The sequence below is a fragment of the Rhamphochromis longiceps genome, linkage group LG19, assembly GCF_057381845.1.
Source record: "Rhamphochromis longiceps isolate RC_006_pf linkage group LG19, R_longiceps_female_GT1.1, whole genome shotgun sequence".
NCBI classification, from domain to species: Eukaryota; Metazoa; Chordata; class Actinopteri; order Cichliformes; family Cichlidae; genus Rhamphochromis; species Rhamphochromis longiceps.
The window spans coordinates 32,048,539-32,065,500 of NC_140575.1; the positions used below are offsets into that span (position 1 = coordinate 32,048,539).

A 16,962-nucleotide genomic window follows, 5' to 3' on the forward strand; every position below is an offset into this window, starting at 1 on the left:
TCTCTTTTCTGCCCCGGAGTCTCGCGAGAAGGCTTAGCGGGGGGAAAAGCAAACGTTGCCGTGGCAACAGTGCTCACCTGTAGTGAGTGGATGGTCAGAGGGGAAACGAAGAAGTCTCACTCTGCTTCAAGTGACCCCAGGTTAAAAAGTACGCAGTTTATTCAATAGCAGATGAAACTTGTCATGTTTTAGCCCAAAGCTCTTTAAGCTCGCTCCAGTCACACCGCTCGTGCATGTTTACTGCTGCGGAGTTTAATGTGAAACAGACAGTTAAGGCCATTAGGTTTGACCTTTGAACCATTATCTAAATCGACTTCAGTTTCAATTGTTTCAAATCATCAGTCAAATCTGATTGGTTAAACAAAAAGCCCTTTTGAGTTTATGACGTATCCACGTTGCAAACGGTGTATTGCGACCTACAGCCCACTGTTGCAGGGTCAGTGTGCAATTTTAAAAGCATTTCATTGAATTGGAAAGCTATAGGAGTCCATATTTTTCTTAGTGTGTTCAGAGCTTTTACTAAAGCTGTCTTTAAACGAACTTTTAGAGTCGGAAGCGAATTGATGGATGGATGGAGGGAGAGTGAGTCACCTGTTGAAAATAACTGATCTTTGGTGATATTTTTCTGCAAGCTGTGAGTAGATGGGAGCAGTGTAGAGGGTTTAAGGAGAGGCCCCTTGCGCTGCTCCTCTTGCTTCTCCCCAACGGGCGTGAAGCTTTTCCTTGCAGTCACACTGAGGGAAATCAAATGCCCTGGCGCATCACGACAGCATGGATATGTAAATATAATATGCAACGAGACTAAGTATTACTACAATAACCACAGCCACTATAAGTGGAAGTAAAACCCGTGAAAAGTATCACTTTAGTGCAGAAACGGCCCTAACCAATCTGGCGCCCTAGGCAAGATTTTAGGTGGCGCCCCCCTACATCAGCAGTGTAGTGTAATGTTGTAACAAATAATATTTCTATTAAATAAGCTTTACTTTGCATTTTAATTAACGTGGGATTATTTTTTGTATTTAGAAATAATAGTACCAACTTTTTTTTTTTTCAACATTTGTGGCACTGGCGTGGCGCCCCCTGATGGACGGCGCCCTTAGCATTTGCCTATACGGCCTATGCCACGGGCCGGCCCTGCTTTAGTGTTTCTAAATGTACCCACCTGCCATGAGGTCGCCGTGTGGCCTGTTGTGCTGACGTAGATGTCAGCATATGTGCACAAAGCCCTGCGCGAACCTGCAAAGCAGGCCTTGCAAACAGTGCAGACTTTGCATAAAAAGCTAAAGCTGCATGGCAGGTCATAACACAGGTAACGAGGTCACTGTTTACCCTACATGGATGACTTTGGGTTTGTCTTAAGGTGTCACTGTAGTGATAAAGCATTCATGTAGCTGCATGGTTTCAGCATGTTTTTACTTTAAAAATGTAGGTCTGGAAAATTAGTGTGGGAGGCTCTGAGATAATTTTAAAAAGGGATTCATCGGGCAAGAGGAAGCATAATTAGAAGATTGCGCTGTGAATTTTTTGAAAGGCTGTTTCAAATAATTCCACATCCTCCCCACTGTATTTAAAGCTTCATTATTATGCCTACTCCAGCTCTATTTTGGTCGTGCTTACATCAGTGGAGCGCATCTTTATGTTTATATATGGTCCAATTAAAAATCACACCTCAGTGGGAGACGAATTTGGTTTGAAGGTTTTATTCCAGTGCAAACATTATGTGTGTGTGATGAATGTTAATTCACGAGAGAAGTTTAGGATTAAATCAGCAGCACCATCTGCTGGACGAACAGGAAAAGAACAAGAAACAAAAGGATGTGATAAAAAAAACAAAACAAAAAACATCAAAGTGATCATTTGCCTCATGCATAATGTACATATGTGTAAACTTTTAACTACACTGTTCATTCATCCACAACTGTTAAGCACTTATAAGGCTTCCGATGATATTCCCTTATTCTGTTTTAGAACATCACCCTCATTTAATAAGACTCAACGGTGTGGAGGACAGCATGACAGCTTTGAGAGTTATGGATGAGAAGTCATTAAGAGATGGAGGCTATTCTTAGGTCTTAGTTAATCTTAGCAGTCTTTGAATGTCAGGCTCTATGTCAATGGTGGGGAATTTTTTGCTGTATCGCTTAAAGGGTTCTCCCTCTGGCCCAATGAGGAATTTCTCAAAGTTCCAGGAGATATCCGTCCTGCTGATGGGGCTCCAAACCAGAAATTTGGGGTCCTGAATGAGAGAATTTGGGTCGTCATCGGGATAGGGGAGTTTGTCTTTCAGATAGGCAAAAACTGGGTGGGTATTTGTTCCATTGACGTCACACTTCTCGAAGATGGTAAAGATGGGCTTGAAGCCTCCACCTGGACGCACGTGCTGCAGTGAATTCAGGATTTCACCATTGGTGCAGTTCTCCTGCAGAGCACAAGCATTCATTGGTTTCACTATGATAGCGAAGATGATTAAAATCCTACTTCAGTATCAAACCATCAGTACCAGATACAGTTTGCACACTATTAAATGATGCAATTCCTGTAACTTGCTTTAGGAAAGAGGAAATACACTAATGCCAATAATACAAGTCAGACTTTAACTCAAACCAGACCCAGGTAGGATTGGGAAAAGGAAAATGTCTGTGACAACAACAATAACACAGAACTGGTACATTAAGTAATACATTTGAGAGGTTTTTAAGTGACTTCAAACTCTGCTGCTGAACTCACCTGATAGCCAAACTGATTGCAAGGAAAACCCAGGACCACCAGCCGATGGGGGTACTTGCTCTGCAGCTGGTTGAGCTCGCTGAAGTCCCGGGTGGTGGTTCCTCAGAGCGAGGCCACATTCTCTATGAGGACCACCCGTCCTCTGAAGACGTTGAAGTCCACAGAGTCTCCCTCCAGCGTGGTGGCCCTCAGGTCGTAGAAAGTCTTCGCGATGAACGTCATCTCGTCCTCTGGTTCTGCCACAGTGGAGGCAGAGGGGATCTCGAGCTGCCTGTATCCAAGCGCTTGGTCACCTGATTCATTTAGGGCAGAAAGTTGCCTTTGACAAGGATCAAATGGCCCTGCGGGAAAGTGATCTCCATCTGCCATCCTATACTCTGAAGAAGTCCGAAATAGATTAACGTAACTAATTGTCTTCTTATCAGGATTTTTAAAGTTTTATCAAGTAAACTGACTTTCTTGAAGTGAATGTAATTATATTCTCAAAGAGTGTTTTAGGGATAAAACTTGCACGTACTTCCTACTTTACGGCATCTCTGTAACATGTATCAGTTTTCTCTGTCATCAAAAATTTAACATGATCCCCCGTCTTTCACGGAGGGTGATTAAAAATGAATGAATCTGTCTGAACTCTTTCAGGACTTCACTCCTTGCATTCTAATGTAATGACTCAGCAAGGTCCCGACACATCTCATTAGCTTTAATATGAAAACTTTAATTTATTAACCCGTACAGTGGTTTTGTTATTTTTTTTGTAACAACCTGCACATATCATTTAAAAAAAATTACATACAAGTGGCAACTTGGCAGAGCCTGAGTACATTACTTCAAAGAGCGGTAACACTCCTTTAGCACACAATGCCAATCACATTTGTAACGCAAATGCACACATTCGTGATGATAATGCATGAGCAAGCATTCAAGGTCTTCGAACATGGCACGACAGAGTCTCCGTCAAAGGAGGATAGTAAATTATGTAAATAACTCCACCCCTGCTGGGTTTGAATTTCGAGGTGTAAATAATTCAGCTCTGTCCTCCGGCTTCTTCGTCATTGCCTCCATCCTCTTCCTCCGCCCTCCTCAAATAAACGATTGTTGATTTGAATCCACAATTCATCTACAGCACCAACCAAATTATTCAATTTTAAAAAAATATATATTAACAAAATATGAAGAACAAGTGACGAAGCAGCTGCTCGGTGCAAACCTGTATTTTAAAGGAGGAAATTGTGGGTATGGATAGTTTTATTACACAAAACCGTGTTCTCCGGGAACCTCAGCAGCTTTAAGATTCAGCGATCATGGAACAAAATTGGCCCTCTGCTGGTAGCTGCTTCTAAATGCATTTAACACAGTGTGATAAAAAAAAAAAAAACTTGCAAAAAGTGAAACCCATTCATTAAACCCCTGGGCCAACAAGTCACAGCATCCACAAAGAGGGCAGAGGGGGACCGAATCAAGTCAGAGCGCCTTCAACTATAAGCTGTGGCACCATGATGGCCATCTTGTTTCTAACAGGCGCAGCTCCTCTGAGGAAGGTGAGGGACTGTGCTCTCTTTGTCTTCCTCCAGACCTGCCTTATCCAGATAGCTGTCCAGAGATCCCAACAGGTTGTCCACGTCCCTCTTGTGAGCCTGTAGCACGAGTTCTGTCAGACGTTCGAATGACTGGAGGAAGAAGGAAGAAAGAAAACAAAAGAATGCGGCGGGGAATTACCCAGAAAAAAATGTTGCCAAGAAAATCCACTACCTCACTGATGTTGATATTCTTGGAGGCACTGGTTTCAAAGAACTCCATCCCATAGGATCCTGCTAACTACAGACAATTGAAGCGCATATTTTTAGAAATAATAAAACTATTTTATACCTTTTTTCTCCAAAACTATATAAATATAATTTTAAAAAATCAATTAAATGCAAAGGCGATACTCTGGCACAATAATACTGATTAAACAGCACAGGGTGTCAACAGTGTGAAGATTTATACATATTATGCACTTGCATGGATGTAGGTGTATCCTTCAGGCTTTGCTGTGTGCTGTGTTAATATTATAACATGCAGTAAGAGGTTTATAAAAAGTTTATCTTATTTAGCGATATGATTTTTAAAAAGATTTCACTAAATGTTTTAAACGTGGGAGGAAGCGTTTGTCTGTCTCAGCCTAACCAGTTGAACAGTATTCTATTTTAAGAGACATGCTGGTATCAGCCATTAGTTTTTGGAAGCTGGGACTTTGATAGTAGTGCCTCTAAAAGCCTTTTCTCCCTGAAATAAGTTATGCCAGAACCATATTGCATATTTTCTCAATAAAAGTTCTTCTCAAATATGCAAAAGTGTTTTTTTAAAACCTCAAAAATAAAGTCAACATTATTCCCAACATGAGAGCAGCGACTGAGTCTAGTATAACTGAATATTTTGTAGTATTTAGTATCTAGATGGTCCTGGTCTGTGTGAAGAGCTCGGAGGAACGTTCATTCTGATGAATGACATTTGGCTGTAATTCATCGTCTAATTTAACAGGGTCAGAAAGAGTTCATATTGGTGTTTCTACAACATGAACAACTACTCATCACACACATGATCTGTACAACCGTCCGGATTTTATTTGGGAGTGTTTTCAAGTCTTCACCGTGTCTTTGTGGTAAAAAGGCCTGAGGCTGTCTGAGCAATAGAAACAACTAAGAGCCTGCCAGCACAGAGATAGTTGTGCGCACACTTCTCGAATCGAGCTGCCAAGTTGCCCGACAGACAGGTTGAATTTGTATGCAGTGTGTGGATTGTTTGTGTAGACTGTGTTTCGAGCTGATCTGGCAGCTTAAGTGACATTTATGAAACACACAAAGCTTTCCAGCGCAGGTATTACAGTAATCATCATCAAGTTTAAGGAAGTTTAATGGAAGAAACTGGAGGCCACCAGGAGACTGACTTACAATATGGGAGTCTGTATATTATGATGTTGAGTACTTAAAACACAATCTCCAAATTAAAATCAATAATATACTAATTAAAGCACAGCGGAAAATAAGGCTCAATCAAACCTTGGTTCCTTGGTTCTTTGACACTTCCCTCCTGAGTGAATCATCACATTTGTTTCCTACCAATATGGTCTCCATTTTTTGGGTAGTATACTAGAAGAAAACAACAAAAACTGAAGTCAAGCACAGGGATAGTGGACTTCATCATCCTGTCAGTCACTCTAAGCCACTGATTGTTTAGCAAGCAGCTAAAGTTCAGTCAGCCAGAACACAAATACTGGACAGCTGCGAAGGGCAGCGAACAGAGTGCTTATTGCCTTACTTCATCCACATCACTGACCCACTTGGCTATGTGCTTAAAGGACAGCTTGTCTGTGACGTCGTAGACAAAGATGACACCCTGCATAAAAAGTGGAAAGAGGACTAAGGAATCAAAGCTGCGTTACAGAAATCTAAGTTTACTCTTGGCTGCTCATACTTGCGCCCTCCTGTAGTACTGTTTGGTGATGGTCTGATAGCGCTCCTGACCAGCTGTGTCCCTGCATGGAGGACCAAACGCATATCAGCAAAAGGGAATCACCCATGGCAGCAAGTGTGAATGCAATGAAAGAAAAATGTCACTTACCATATCTGTACTCGCACCTTGGTTCCATCTACCTCCAGTGTTTTCATCTTAAAATCAATTCCTGACCAAAACAAAGAAAATGCAAATACAGATGTAAGCTGGGATGCAACCTCCAAAAATACAATCACAAACTGCCAACAAATGTCCCTGAGGTTCATTGAGGATTCCTCGGAGATACTGTTATCTAAACAGGTGTAAACGACACTGAGGGATTTCTGTGCTAGGAGACAGAATAAAGGTTTGCAACGTAACTTTGCTGGTTTCTATTCAACTAGTTCTTTTAATCTACTTCTTATTTAGTTTTCATCATGCTAGCAAAGCCAAAATCCACTCAAAGACAAACATTTCTGATCCTACACTATGTACAGTCATGTTAAAGACTCTCTGCAGTCCTGTGAGGAAGTGTACTCAGATGTACTTAACTGATCATCAACAAGTGTCATCACATCTATAAAGCCAGAAGTTATGAAAGGTTTGCTGATCTGTCGCATATCCCAGAAGTAGACATCACAGTAAGTTTAACCCAAGTTCAGTGGCAGAAAATGGCAAAAAAAAAACAACAACCCTAGAGCTACATCTCAGACCCTAAATGGTAAATGGTCTGTATTTATATAGCGCTTTACTAGTCCCTAAGGACCCCAAAGCGCTTTACACATCCAGTCATCCACACATCCACACACTGGTGATGGCAGCTACATTGTAGCCACAGCCACCCTGGGGCGCACTGACAGAGGCGAGGCTGCCGGACACTGGCGCCACCGGGCCCTCTGACCACCACCAGTAGGCAACGGGTGAAGTGTCTTGCCCAAGGACACAACGACCGAGACTGTCCAAGCCGGGGCTCGAACCGGCAACCTTCTGATTACAAGGTGAACTCCCAACTCTTGAGCCACGATCGCCTACATGCCTAAATTAGCATCCGTCCTAGGGCCAGTTTGGAATCACCAAACTTTTGGACTGTGGGGGGGAGGCAAAGAACCTGGAAGGAACCCCTGCAGGAACAGAGAGACCAACCAGCCAGTAGCTTTGAACACAGGACATTCTTGCTGTAAGAGGCAGCAAGAACCCAGATCGTACTAACCATCACACCTCCAATGTCTTTTGGACAAACCAGACCAAGGTGGAGATGTTTGGCCATGATGCACAGCACTACATTTGGCAAAAAACAAACACAGCATATCAGCACGAACCCCTCTTACCATCTGTCACAGTGATTTTCTTTTAGCAATGATTTCATCATCAGACACTATTCCAAATATCCAAATCCCATGTAAAGCCTTTCCACTCTGCATTTTCTGGTGTGACTTGACCCTGATTATGCTCCACAGTCTAACAGGTAAACAGGGCCTACCACATTTTGTTCCAACTCATTAGTATGTGACACAATCAGGAAAAGTGGCAGTACTGATATGAAGCACTAATGGCCTCATCAATCCGCAAGTTCCAATCAAGGGGGGAAAGATATAAGATAGCATATCAAATAATTTGAGAGCAGAAGAAATAGTCGTCTCCCTTCCCATTTCCAGTACGCTCGTGACAGAGACGTAATTTATCAGACCTCTTCTACGTGTCTAACCTTTAATTAAGCAAAAACATTCCATCTTATACTTTCATTGTGCTTTAGCGTGGGCAACAGAAAGCCTTCTAGGCAAACTTTCCCATGTGAGGCTGTTTGAACTTGAGGCCCTTTAATCCTATAAGTAGGCCCACTTTTATATTCTGAACAAATGGGAAAGCTAAAATAAAATGCTCTGAATGTTAAAACCCTGCATCTACATTCATCCAGGGAAAAGAATTTCCCGGTGTTTAACTGGTTCAACCTGTGGGGAAAAAAACTGATATGAGTTTTGGAGAAAGCTTCACTGAAAACCTGTTGGATGGCTTACCGATGGTGGAAATGTGTGTAGTGTCAAAGTCACTTTCCGTGAACCGGCGCAACATGCAAGTCTTCCCAACCCCCGAGTCTCCGAGCATGAGCAGCCGGAACAAGAAGTCGTACTGTTTAGCCATGACCCAAAACTAAGCGATGATGAAAAAACATGCCTGTCTGATGCGGCGCTTGAAACTGGCTGCTTGTCCTCTGCTTGGGTGATGCGTTCAAGGCCCCTCGGAAACTTTCACGCTGAACTCAAAGAGCGCCACTTGATGCACTTTACAAAGTCAGATGTCTTGGAACGTTTTTCTAACATTTTTGTGGTTCGTCGTGTGCTTTACTATCACCTTCAAATATTTCAGTAGTACTTCACCATCCTACATGTCGTTCTTGGTTACGCCTGCAATTTCCTACGGCACTGGAAAGCAGCACACAACCTGCGTCTTTGAACGTTGTTTCCTGTAGAGGGAGCGTCAGGACACATCACACTGGCCAAAGTCTAAATTCAATATTTAAACAATGATTGATGTCATTTTATGTCGCAAATAAAAGTTTATATGTTCCTCGATGCTCATATTTTCTACTTTATCTCTAAATATGAGTGAAAAGACAAACACATATATCTCCGTGTGTAGCCAATCCAGTCCTTGTGATCTAGGAACATTTAAAGGTTTATTTCTACCAAAGTTTCAACAAATCCTTCTTATCATTTACCTTAATTCCATCAGCAAATTCTGATTCTCAAATCCTATTAAACCTGCCAGATTATTGAATTAACTGGCTCTTTAACTAAACCTGCATTTAACACCAAAAAAAGGATGCTGTTGGGGATGCCTAATGTGCAAAAATCAGGCTATTTTTTTTACATTAAAAACACAGGAGTCACAAATTCATCCAAAATGGATAAAATAGTTTATTTATAGTTTCATAATAAAGGTATGCCTTATCTTGCAAGACAACCGTTGGCAGTATGTACAACATACCTGTAATTTCCATGGAATGGAACAAACAAATCTTATAAGGTACACACTAATTTATCTCTGCAAAAAAAAAAGAGAAACATTCCCAGCACAGGCAAATCAAAGGGAAGGCTTTTCTTTGCAGAAACGACACCATTTAAGAGTATACAGTGTTATATACCACACACTGAAAAGGAACTTCCATCGACAAAAATAAAGGACAATGCCTTTAACTGCATTGTGCAACATTCAATATCAATGAGGGGATTTTTTAACCACAATTTATTTAAAAATATTAAAAATAGAGGAAAATAAATAGCTGAAACTTTGAAATATCAAGCCAAACATAATGGGAGTTCAGACATCAGATTATATAGGTATATAGATATAAGGGTAAGAAATTCTTCTTGGTGCATGACTATAAATAGAGGGATTTCTTTGATTACACAACATTTCAAAAGACAAAACTTTTAGTCAACTACACAGAATAAGGAGGGCTGCATTTTGCATAACAGACAGGGTTTGTTTTTCCAAAAGCAACTTCACATTCTTTTCTGGAAAAATATTAATATTATTATTATTAAAAGGTAAGGTATTCCTACCCTTACCGTTTGTCAAAAGTCTCACACCTCCACCGGATTGGAGAGGTTGACCAAAACAACCAATAGGGAAAGGTTATTTTTGTAGCTTTACTCAAGTCTTGTCATCTCCACATATATGAATGGTTATTATGAGGTCTGAAAGGCATAAAGTCCTTCAAATCTGCAGAGCTGCCTCAATTTGGGGATTTTTAACTTTGTTGCTGGGCCACGAAAGGAGTGACAGGATGCTTGCCAGAAGGATAAAAGAAGGTAGAAGCGTTTTATACATAATAGCACCTCTCTCACACACGATCTCCACCTCGTCTCCTGGGCTAGCGCAAGAAGGCAGGGCTCAGTGCGGACAGGCAAGAGGAGCTGGGGCTGGTGGGTAAAAAGAGTCTGTCTAAGGAGCCGGGGTCCACCCAAATCTAGCTTAGCTCCAGGCGCAGCTTCTTCCTGTTTGGTGTCTCGTCTGATTCTGATTCAGAGCTGGAGTCGGACCCACCATCAAAAGCGGACACGGCGCTCCCTTTGCGGTTTGTGTACAAGCTGCTATCGGAAGAGTAGTTGGTCTGGAGCTGAGTGTTCCCCTTGGCCTTCTCAAGTGCACGAACTGCAAGTCGTACACAAAGATAGAAACAAACGTTGTTTACGGCATCTGAGATTGAATCCACGTGACAAAAATGTGCGATACTTATTTAACAAGAGCACCGCTTACCCTGCTGCTCCAGCAGTGCATTCTGCTTCTTTAGATCGTCAATATCTTGCTGGTGGGTGTGGTTTTTTCGTCTCATGTACTGGATGTACTCCGTGGCTTTGTCTAGAATCTGTGCTCGGGAAGCCTGTTTAACAGAATTCTGTGAGGCCCGTGTGAAAAAGCAGCCAATAAAGTGCATGAATCTGTTATACACAGTTCAGAGTGTGTTGCAATTTAATCTGGATTCAAATAAGAAGTTAACAAGAACTATTCCAGGAGTCAGCGACCTCGGGCAGATGGGTCAACGCTTGTTTTGTAGTACCGTATTAAACCAACAGCGCAGGCTGACCACAAATGTTGATGCCACAACTTTGCAGCAATGCAAACTTGAGCAACAGCGACTGTGTTTGTTAGAAATATGCAGTGTTAACACAGTATACAGATTACTAACCAGACTGAAAATCAGTGGCAGTGGGCAGTGATCAATTCAAATTAGAAATTTCTGGTCTAAATCATCTTCAGTATTAATCTGAGGTAAAAGAGTGAGTGGCTGCAGCAATCCGTAAAGGCTCTGTCATTATTTGGACCTGCATTTCAGTCAGGATAGAAAACAACGCAATTACAACACTCTCGGTCGTGGATTGGCCTCCCCACAGGCTGGACCTCAACATTATTGAAGCAGTGTTGGATCATTGTGACAGCAAATGTAACAAAAGAAAGCCAACATCCAGAGAAGAGCTTTCAATGAACTATTCCTGAAGACTACTATAAGAAAGCTGCCTAAGAGAGTTCAGGCTGTGCTGAAGAATAAAAGCCGTCATACCACATAGTGATTTTCAAGCTCATTAAAACTGTACAGACTCTGTTTTTAACTTACATACTGTACTTTCATGTATGTTTGCACGTGTTTCGACAGAATTTCCCATTTTCCTAGCAAAATATAAAGAAATGAGGGGTGGCTTTTAGATTTGCATAGCACTGCATATCTATTAACTCCAGGTTGAGCATTATCAGCTTCAGTTTCACTTGTGATGGCAGACCAGCGCAGGTACAAGTTAAAAGCAAACGAAGATAAAGCAGCTGGGATTCAACACAGTACTACAAATCAGGCTTAACAGAGGAGAAAATGATCTCATCTCCATGTTGACACAACAACTGTACGTTAACTGCCTTTTGAACTTGAATAGTATTAAATATGAAATGGACAGCATAAGCAGAAACATCACTCTTCATCCAGCATTTATTTGGCAAAGCTGCCAGAGTTTACAGAGCTGCTTGCTTTGACAGCAGTGTCTACAAGCTTGTTAAAATCCACCAACGAGATGAATGATCTTGTGAATCATTATCAGACACGTCGTTAATATTTGGCGAGGCATCTGTTTCTACAAATAACAATTTCCTCCTTCCTCTAGGCATGACGGAGAGATGACGAGCATAGATCTGGATTCTGGGGCACAATATGAATGGTCTATGGCAATATATAGATAGTTTCCTCACCTTCTCCCCTTGTAGTGCAGGCACAGAGTCTCGTAAACTGTGAAAGCTGTCTTTAATGTGGTCCCTGCGTTTACGCTCCAGCGCATTGTGATGTGCTCGCTTGTCTGCCTGCAAAGGGGAGAGAGAAAGTTTAGGTCATTTACAAAAAAACTACATACGTCCGCTTCTTTAACATACAGACACTTCACCCGTTGCCTACTGGTGGTGGGCAGCCTCGCCTCTGTCAGTGCGCCCCAGGGTGGCTGTGGCTACAATGTAGCTGCCATCACCAGTGTGTGAATGTGTGCGTGAATGGGTGGATGACTGGATATGTAAAGCGCTTTGGGGTCCTTAGGGACTAGTAAAGCGCTATATAAATACAGGCCATTTACCAGGCCATACAGAAGTGATTTAAACTGCAGTAAGAGAAGGCCTCATCTTTAGACGGTTATTGCGTGTATCTGGGTTAATATCAATATATGCACACAAGCAGGAACCTGTGCTGGAAGTATTTACAAGGACACGATATGTTTGCTTTCAGGGTTGCACCAGCAAATCTTAGTCGTAACTAAAATTCAACATTAACTCAGTCTCAACTCTTCCTTTGCCTTTTTTTCTTAACACGGACTGGATGATAGATAAAAAATCCAATTTTTTGTCTTAAAATCAGAATCAGAATCAGAATCAGAATACTTTATTGATCCCTGGGGGAAATTATTTTTTGTTACAAGGTGTTCCTTGTTTCGTGAGTCACTAAGAGTCATGTAAGATCCGTTTGTGGTTAATAACTAGCTTTTAAATGTAGTGGTTACAAATATGTGTGAAAATTTTCCAAATGAAGAGATGGGGAGAACATGCAAACTCTATATGGAAAGGCTGCGGCTAGATTTGCACCCAGGACCTGTGCGTGTTCTCCCCATTTCTCTGTGAATGTGAGCGCGAATGGTTGTCTGGCTGTCTGTGTTGGCGCTGCAAAAGACTGCCAGTCTGTACCCCACCTCTTGCCCTATGGCAGCTAGAATAGGCTCCAGCTCCCCCATCCACAACCCAGAACTGGACAGACGGGATGTAGATCAGGTAAATTCAAATATTGGTATGGTATTATTGTAGCTTTTTGCTCTTCTTTAAATTAACCTCATTCTTATTTTTTAGGGGTTTTTTTTCTCACTGTTGTATATATTTGATAAAAGATGTCTCTCACTAAGTGAGGGTTTTACTTTAACTATTAACTCACTAACTGTACTATTTCTATTCTGTATCCTGTCGCTGGACTTTGTCTTGTGAGATCAATAGAGTGTGTATCGATCTATCTATCCGGGCGGCCGTGGTTCAGGGGTTGGGAAGCTCATCTTGTAACCACAAAGTTACCGATTTGATCCCCAGCTCACTCTGTTCTGATCGTTGTGTCCTTGGGCAAGACACTTCACCTACCACCTACTGGTGTTGGCCAGAGGGGCCGATGGCGCGATATGGCAGCCTCGCTTCTGTCAGTCTGTCCCAGGGCAGCTGTGGCTACAACTGTAGCTGCCTCCACCAGTGTGTGGATGTGAGAGTGAATGAATAGTGGCATTGTAAAGCGCTTTGAGGGTCTCGAAAAGCGCTATATAAATCCAATCTATTATTATCTATCTATATCTCACTCATTACAACATGTTGCTAGGCCAGATATTAAAGTTAGTATAAAACGGATCATTTTTAATTTAGGTACTGGCAGAGATTAGAAGGAACATTTTACTTTCATTTTCTTTGTTTATGTAAGAGCAACACTACATGTCAATGGATATCAACGTAAAAATGTAGATTCAAACATGGCAGATTTGACTAAAACTGCTAATATCTCGTGAACACATCATGTAAAACTACACAAAATGCAAAAGACAAACATATACATCAAAACAAACATAAACAAAAGACAAATACAAACAATCTGCCTCACAAAGTTAAAGCTCATCACTTGAAATATGGATGTGAAATTTGAGCCTTTGCTGAAAACTGTTTTTAGGAAGCATTTCTAAACTTAATGGCTCAGTAGCGTTAGATGCACGGCACAATGAGAGCTTATGAAGCCTTACAGTAAATGTATAGGTGGCTCTAATAGGATCTACACTAGAGTTGGAATCCATAGTTCTGAGAAATATGTGGCCATATTTAGGTCATGTTCTCAGATTCATGCTCAATTAAAACACCACATCGCACTTTGGGGTGGGAAAATGCAACTGCTTATTGCAACACGAGGAATTCAAACCTGCACGCACAGTGGGCGTACTGATACATTGGCAGAGTGGTTAGTTGTAATGCAACTACAGCGCTGGATTTTTAGCAAGAAACCACAATTTAACAGGTAACAAGGGCTTGCAGAGAAATACTGAATAAATCGCCGGGCTTATAATCAAGAAAACACAATAACATGACATGAATTCAGTTGTACGATAGGAGAACATCGAGTACTGTATTCTCATTGAGCCTCGGTTTGCTGTATTAAATGTGTGTGCATCATAGCCTGACTTAAATCACACGTCAGAGCTAAAGATACAACCAACCACGACATTTCAACCAGCTAGCTGTCAAGTATGCTAACTATATCTAGGTAGACGTGAAGGGATTACCCTTTTATGCAACGAATAAACAAGGGCTGCATTTAGCATCTAAACTAAATAAATAGTAAAAGCATGCGTGGTATAGCCGACAGAACCGTGTTATATTTCTGAAAGGAACATTATGTCCAAGCAAGCCGTCAGTTCACCTCTCAGAAGAGCTGACCTTGTGTCCTGGAAGAGCTTAACTGCTGTTTATGATTGGTTTTATTTATGTTTTTTTTTTTTCCATATTTGCAGTTTTAACACAGCGTTTTATTTCAAGTTTTATTGATCACGTGACAGCAGGAATACGGTCCACCAGAACGAGTGATTTAAGTTATAAGAGCATAAAACAGCCCTCTTTATTTTGCTGAGCTGCCCCAAATAAACGACAAATGTCGTAGCGAGGCTACCCAACTTATTCACCAGTTCCGTGTGCGACTTTCATTTGAAAGCCAGCAATTAAGAGCTCAAACGCCCCCCCTAACAGCTATCTCCATACAGGCTTCAAAACCTAGTGCTAGCCCAGAGAAACCCCCGCTAACTAGCTAGCACAATCAAATAGCATATTTTGAGAGGAATGTGAGTTACTGTGTAGCTAACAAACTGGCTAGCTACTTCTAGAAGAAACAAAAAGACATACATCGCTGTCGACTTCGATGTCATCGTTTTCGCTCATTCTTCGACTTAAAAAAAGGTATGAGGGGGGAAAAGAAATAGAAAGTATAGCAAAAGCTGGAAGCAGATAATTAAACCAAGCACGGAACTCTGCTACGGCAGAGACATGACAACCAACCGCTTCTCCACACGTGATTCGCCTACACACATGCACGGGGAAAACATCTACAGCGCAGGCGCAGTAAAGCAAAGGCCTATGGTAATTGAAGTAACTTGGTCCAACACAAAGCTGATTTGCATATGTCATGTTTTTGGAGCTGAAACTATATTTCCCACAAGTCCGCGGAGTTGGGTCGCCTTCAAAATACATTTTATCCCCTACAATCACAGCAGCTTGGATATGAGAAATCTCAGTGTGGTTTCTCAAATAGAACATGATGTTCTTTGTTGTACTGTGGTATATTACAATGGCAGAAAAATGATTTAATCACCTGCTGAATTTGTAAGTTTGCTCCAGTAAAAAGAAATGAACAGCCTCTGATTTTTATGGTAGTTTCTTTGTAACGGAGAGAGGCAGAATATCAACCAAAAATGCAGAAACAAAAAAACACGTTACATAAAAGTTATACTATTATTTGGATGTCACTGAGTGGAATAAGTATTTAATATCCAAGCAAAACATGACTTAGTTCTTGGTGGAGAAATCCTTGTTGGTATGCATAGCGGTAAGACGTTTCCTGTAGTTGGTCTTGAGGTTTGAACACATCTGAGGAGGAATTCTGGCCAACTCCCCTTTACAGAAATCCTTTAGGTATCTTGGCTGCTGTTTGAAACTTAAGCTCCCTCCACAGATTTTCTACAGGGCTGTGTGGAGACTGGCTTGACCACTCCATGAGCTTAACATGTTTCTTGTTTAGACACTCCTTTACTGCCTTTGTATGTGTTGGATCACTGCCATGCTGACCCATTCACAGCTCATTATAACATTTCTGAAGGAGGTTCTCATCTACATGTCTTTAATCTACATGTCTGTACTTTACTGTGTTTGGAGGAAGAGAAATGATGAGTGCGATCCAAAGAACATCATCCCTCTTCCTCCAAACACTTTCTCCCACGCCTTTTCTAAATCATTTAGATGTTCACTGGCAAACTAAAGATGCACCTTCTTGAGTGATTGGACCCTATGGGTGCACCATGATTTCACTCCATTATGTGGTCGTCTTGGTGACTGTGGTCTAACTTCCCTTCATATAATAAACAAGCATCTCCCTTGTAGTTTTGGAATGACCCACCTTAAGACAGAAGGTGATTGATGGTCACTTTATATTTTCTGTTTCCGAATAATCACACTAGCAATGGTCACCATGTCACCACGCTTCCTGCTGATGTTCTTATAGTCCATTCCAGCCGTGTGCAACTCTACACTCTCATCCCTGACGTCCTTTGACAGCTCTTTGGTCTCATTCGTGGTGGTGGAGACGCTGGAATAGAAGAAATTGATTCTGTGGAGAAGCGTGCTCTATACACATAATGGGCTGAGATCAGTAATATCAGTAATTGATTGACTGATTGATTAAACACATTACACAAACATTATAAACTGCTTTACATATCATTGAGTCAAATACACATCCATCAGTCATTTTGCAGAATCTTGACTGTATATTTACATTATGATATCAGACATGACATATTAGCTTAGATTCAACAGTCTACTGTTCAAGTGGAGATTATTAGCAGTGTTGTGTGCGACAATATCTGCTCTTTTCTATTCCCAGCATATAATTATAAGGCCAGATGGTGGCCTAGCTCATTTCAGCTGCCCTCCCCCACCTTCTACCCATAGCTGTTC

The 16,962-nt window shown here is 41.4% G+C and overlaps 3 protein-coding genes across 5 annotated transcripts; all 3 read right to left on the reverse strand.

Moving 5' to 3' along the window:
- Positions 1 to 1,687: 1,687 nt before the first annotated feature.
- On the reverse strand, positions 1,688 to 3,003 carry gpx2 (glutathione peroxidase 2). Its single transcript, XM_085390828.1, has 2 exons — positions 2,731 to 3,003; positions 1,688 to 2,422 (listed from the first exon to the last, which is right to left on the reverse strand). The coding sequence occupies exons 1-2, from the start codon at positions 2,950 to 2,952 to the stop codon at positions 2,069 to 2,071; spliced, it is 576 nt and encodes a 191-aa protein (XP_085246954.1). The 5' UTR covers positions 2,953 to 3,003; the 3' UTR covers positions 1,688 to 2,068.
- A 421-nt stretch (positions 3,004 to 3,424) lies between these two features.
- Positions 3,425 to 8,645, reverse strand: LOC146647170 (ras-related protein Rab-15-like). Of its 2 annotated transcripts, XM_085390636.1 has the most exons (7): positions 8,217 to 8,640; positions 6,331 to 6,391; positions 6,184 to 6,244; positions 6,028 to 6,105; positions 5,769 to 5,858; positions 4,480 to 4,545; positions 3,425 to 4,397 (listed from the first exon to the last, which is right to left on the reverse strand). In XM_085390636.1, the coding sequence occupies exons 1-7, from the start codon at positions 8,338 to 8,340 to the stop codon at positions 4,242 to 4,244; spliced, it is 636 nt and encodes a 211-aa protein (XP_085246762.1). In that variant the 5' UTR covers positions 8,341 to 8,640; the 3' UTR covers positions 3,425 to 4,241. The 2 variants fall into 2 exon arrangements, with proteins under 2 accessions (XP_085246762.1, XP_085246763.1); XM_085390637.1 differs by lacking the exon at positions 4,480 to 4,545 and having other exon boundaries at positions 8,217 to 8,645.
- A 458-nt stretch (positions 8,646 to 9,103) lies between these two features.
- LOC146647171 (protein max-like) lies at positions 9,104 to 15,310 on the reverse strand. Of its 2 annotated transcripts, none has more exons than XM_085391911.1 (4): positions 15,136 to 15,310; positions 11,938 to 12,045; positions 10,462 to 10,600; positions 9,104 to 10,356 (listed from the first exon to the last, which is right to left on the reverse strand). In XM_085391911.1, the coding sequence occupies exons 1-4, from the start codon at positions 15,169 to 15,171 to the stop codon at positions 10,172 to 10,174; spliced, it is 468 nt and encodes a 155-aa protein (XP_085248037.1). In that variant the 5' UTR covers positions 15,172 to 15,310; the 3' UTR covers positions 9,104 to 10,171. The 2 variants fall into 2 exon arrangements, with proteins under 2 accessions (XP_085248037.1, XP_085248038.1); XM_085391912.1 differs by having other exon boundaries at positions 9,105 to 10,356; positions 10,462 to 10,585.
- Between the last annotated feature and the right edge of the window lie 1,652 nt (positions 15,311 to 16,962).

Coding starts and splice junctions, on each gene's coding strand:
- LOC146647171 (XM_085391911.1), bottom strand. CDS start 15,171: ATGAGCGAAAACGATGACATCGAAGTCGACAGCGAT. Junction 12,046..15,135: donor ACATCGAAGTCGACAGCGAT/GTATGTCTTTTT, acceptor TCCCCTTTGCAG/GCAGACAAGCGAGCACATCA. Junction 10,357..10,461: donor TGCACTGCTGGAGCAGCAGG/GTAAGCGGTGCT, acceptor TACGACTTGCAG/TTCGTGCACTTGAGAAGGCC.
- LOC146647170 (XM_085390636.1), bottom strand. CDS start 8,340: ATGGCTAAACAGTACGACTTCTTGTTCCGGCTGCTCATGCTCGGAGAC. Junction 6,245..6,330: donor AAGGTGCGAGTACAGATATG/GTAAGTGACATT, acceptor TCCTCCATGCAG/GGACACAGCTGGTCAGGAGC. Junction 4,398..4,479: donor AGAATATCAACATCAGTGAG/GTAGTGGATTTT, acceptor TTCTTCCTCCAG/TCATTCGAACGTCTGACAGA.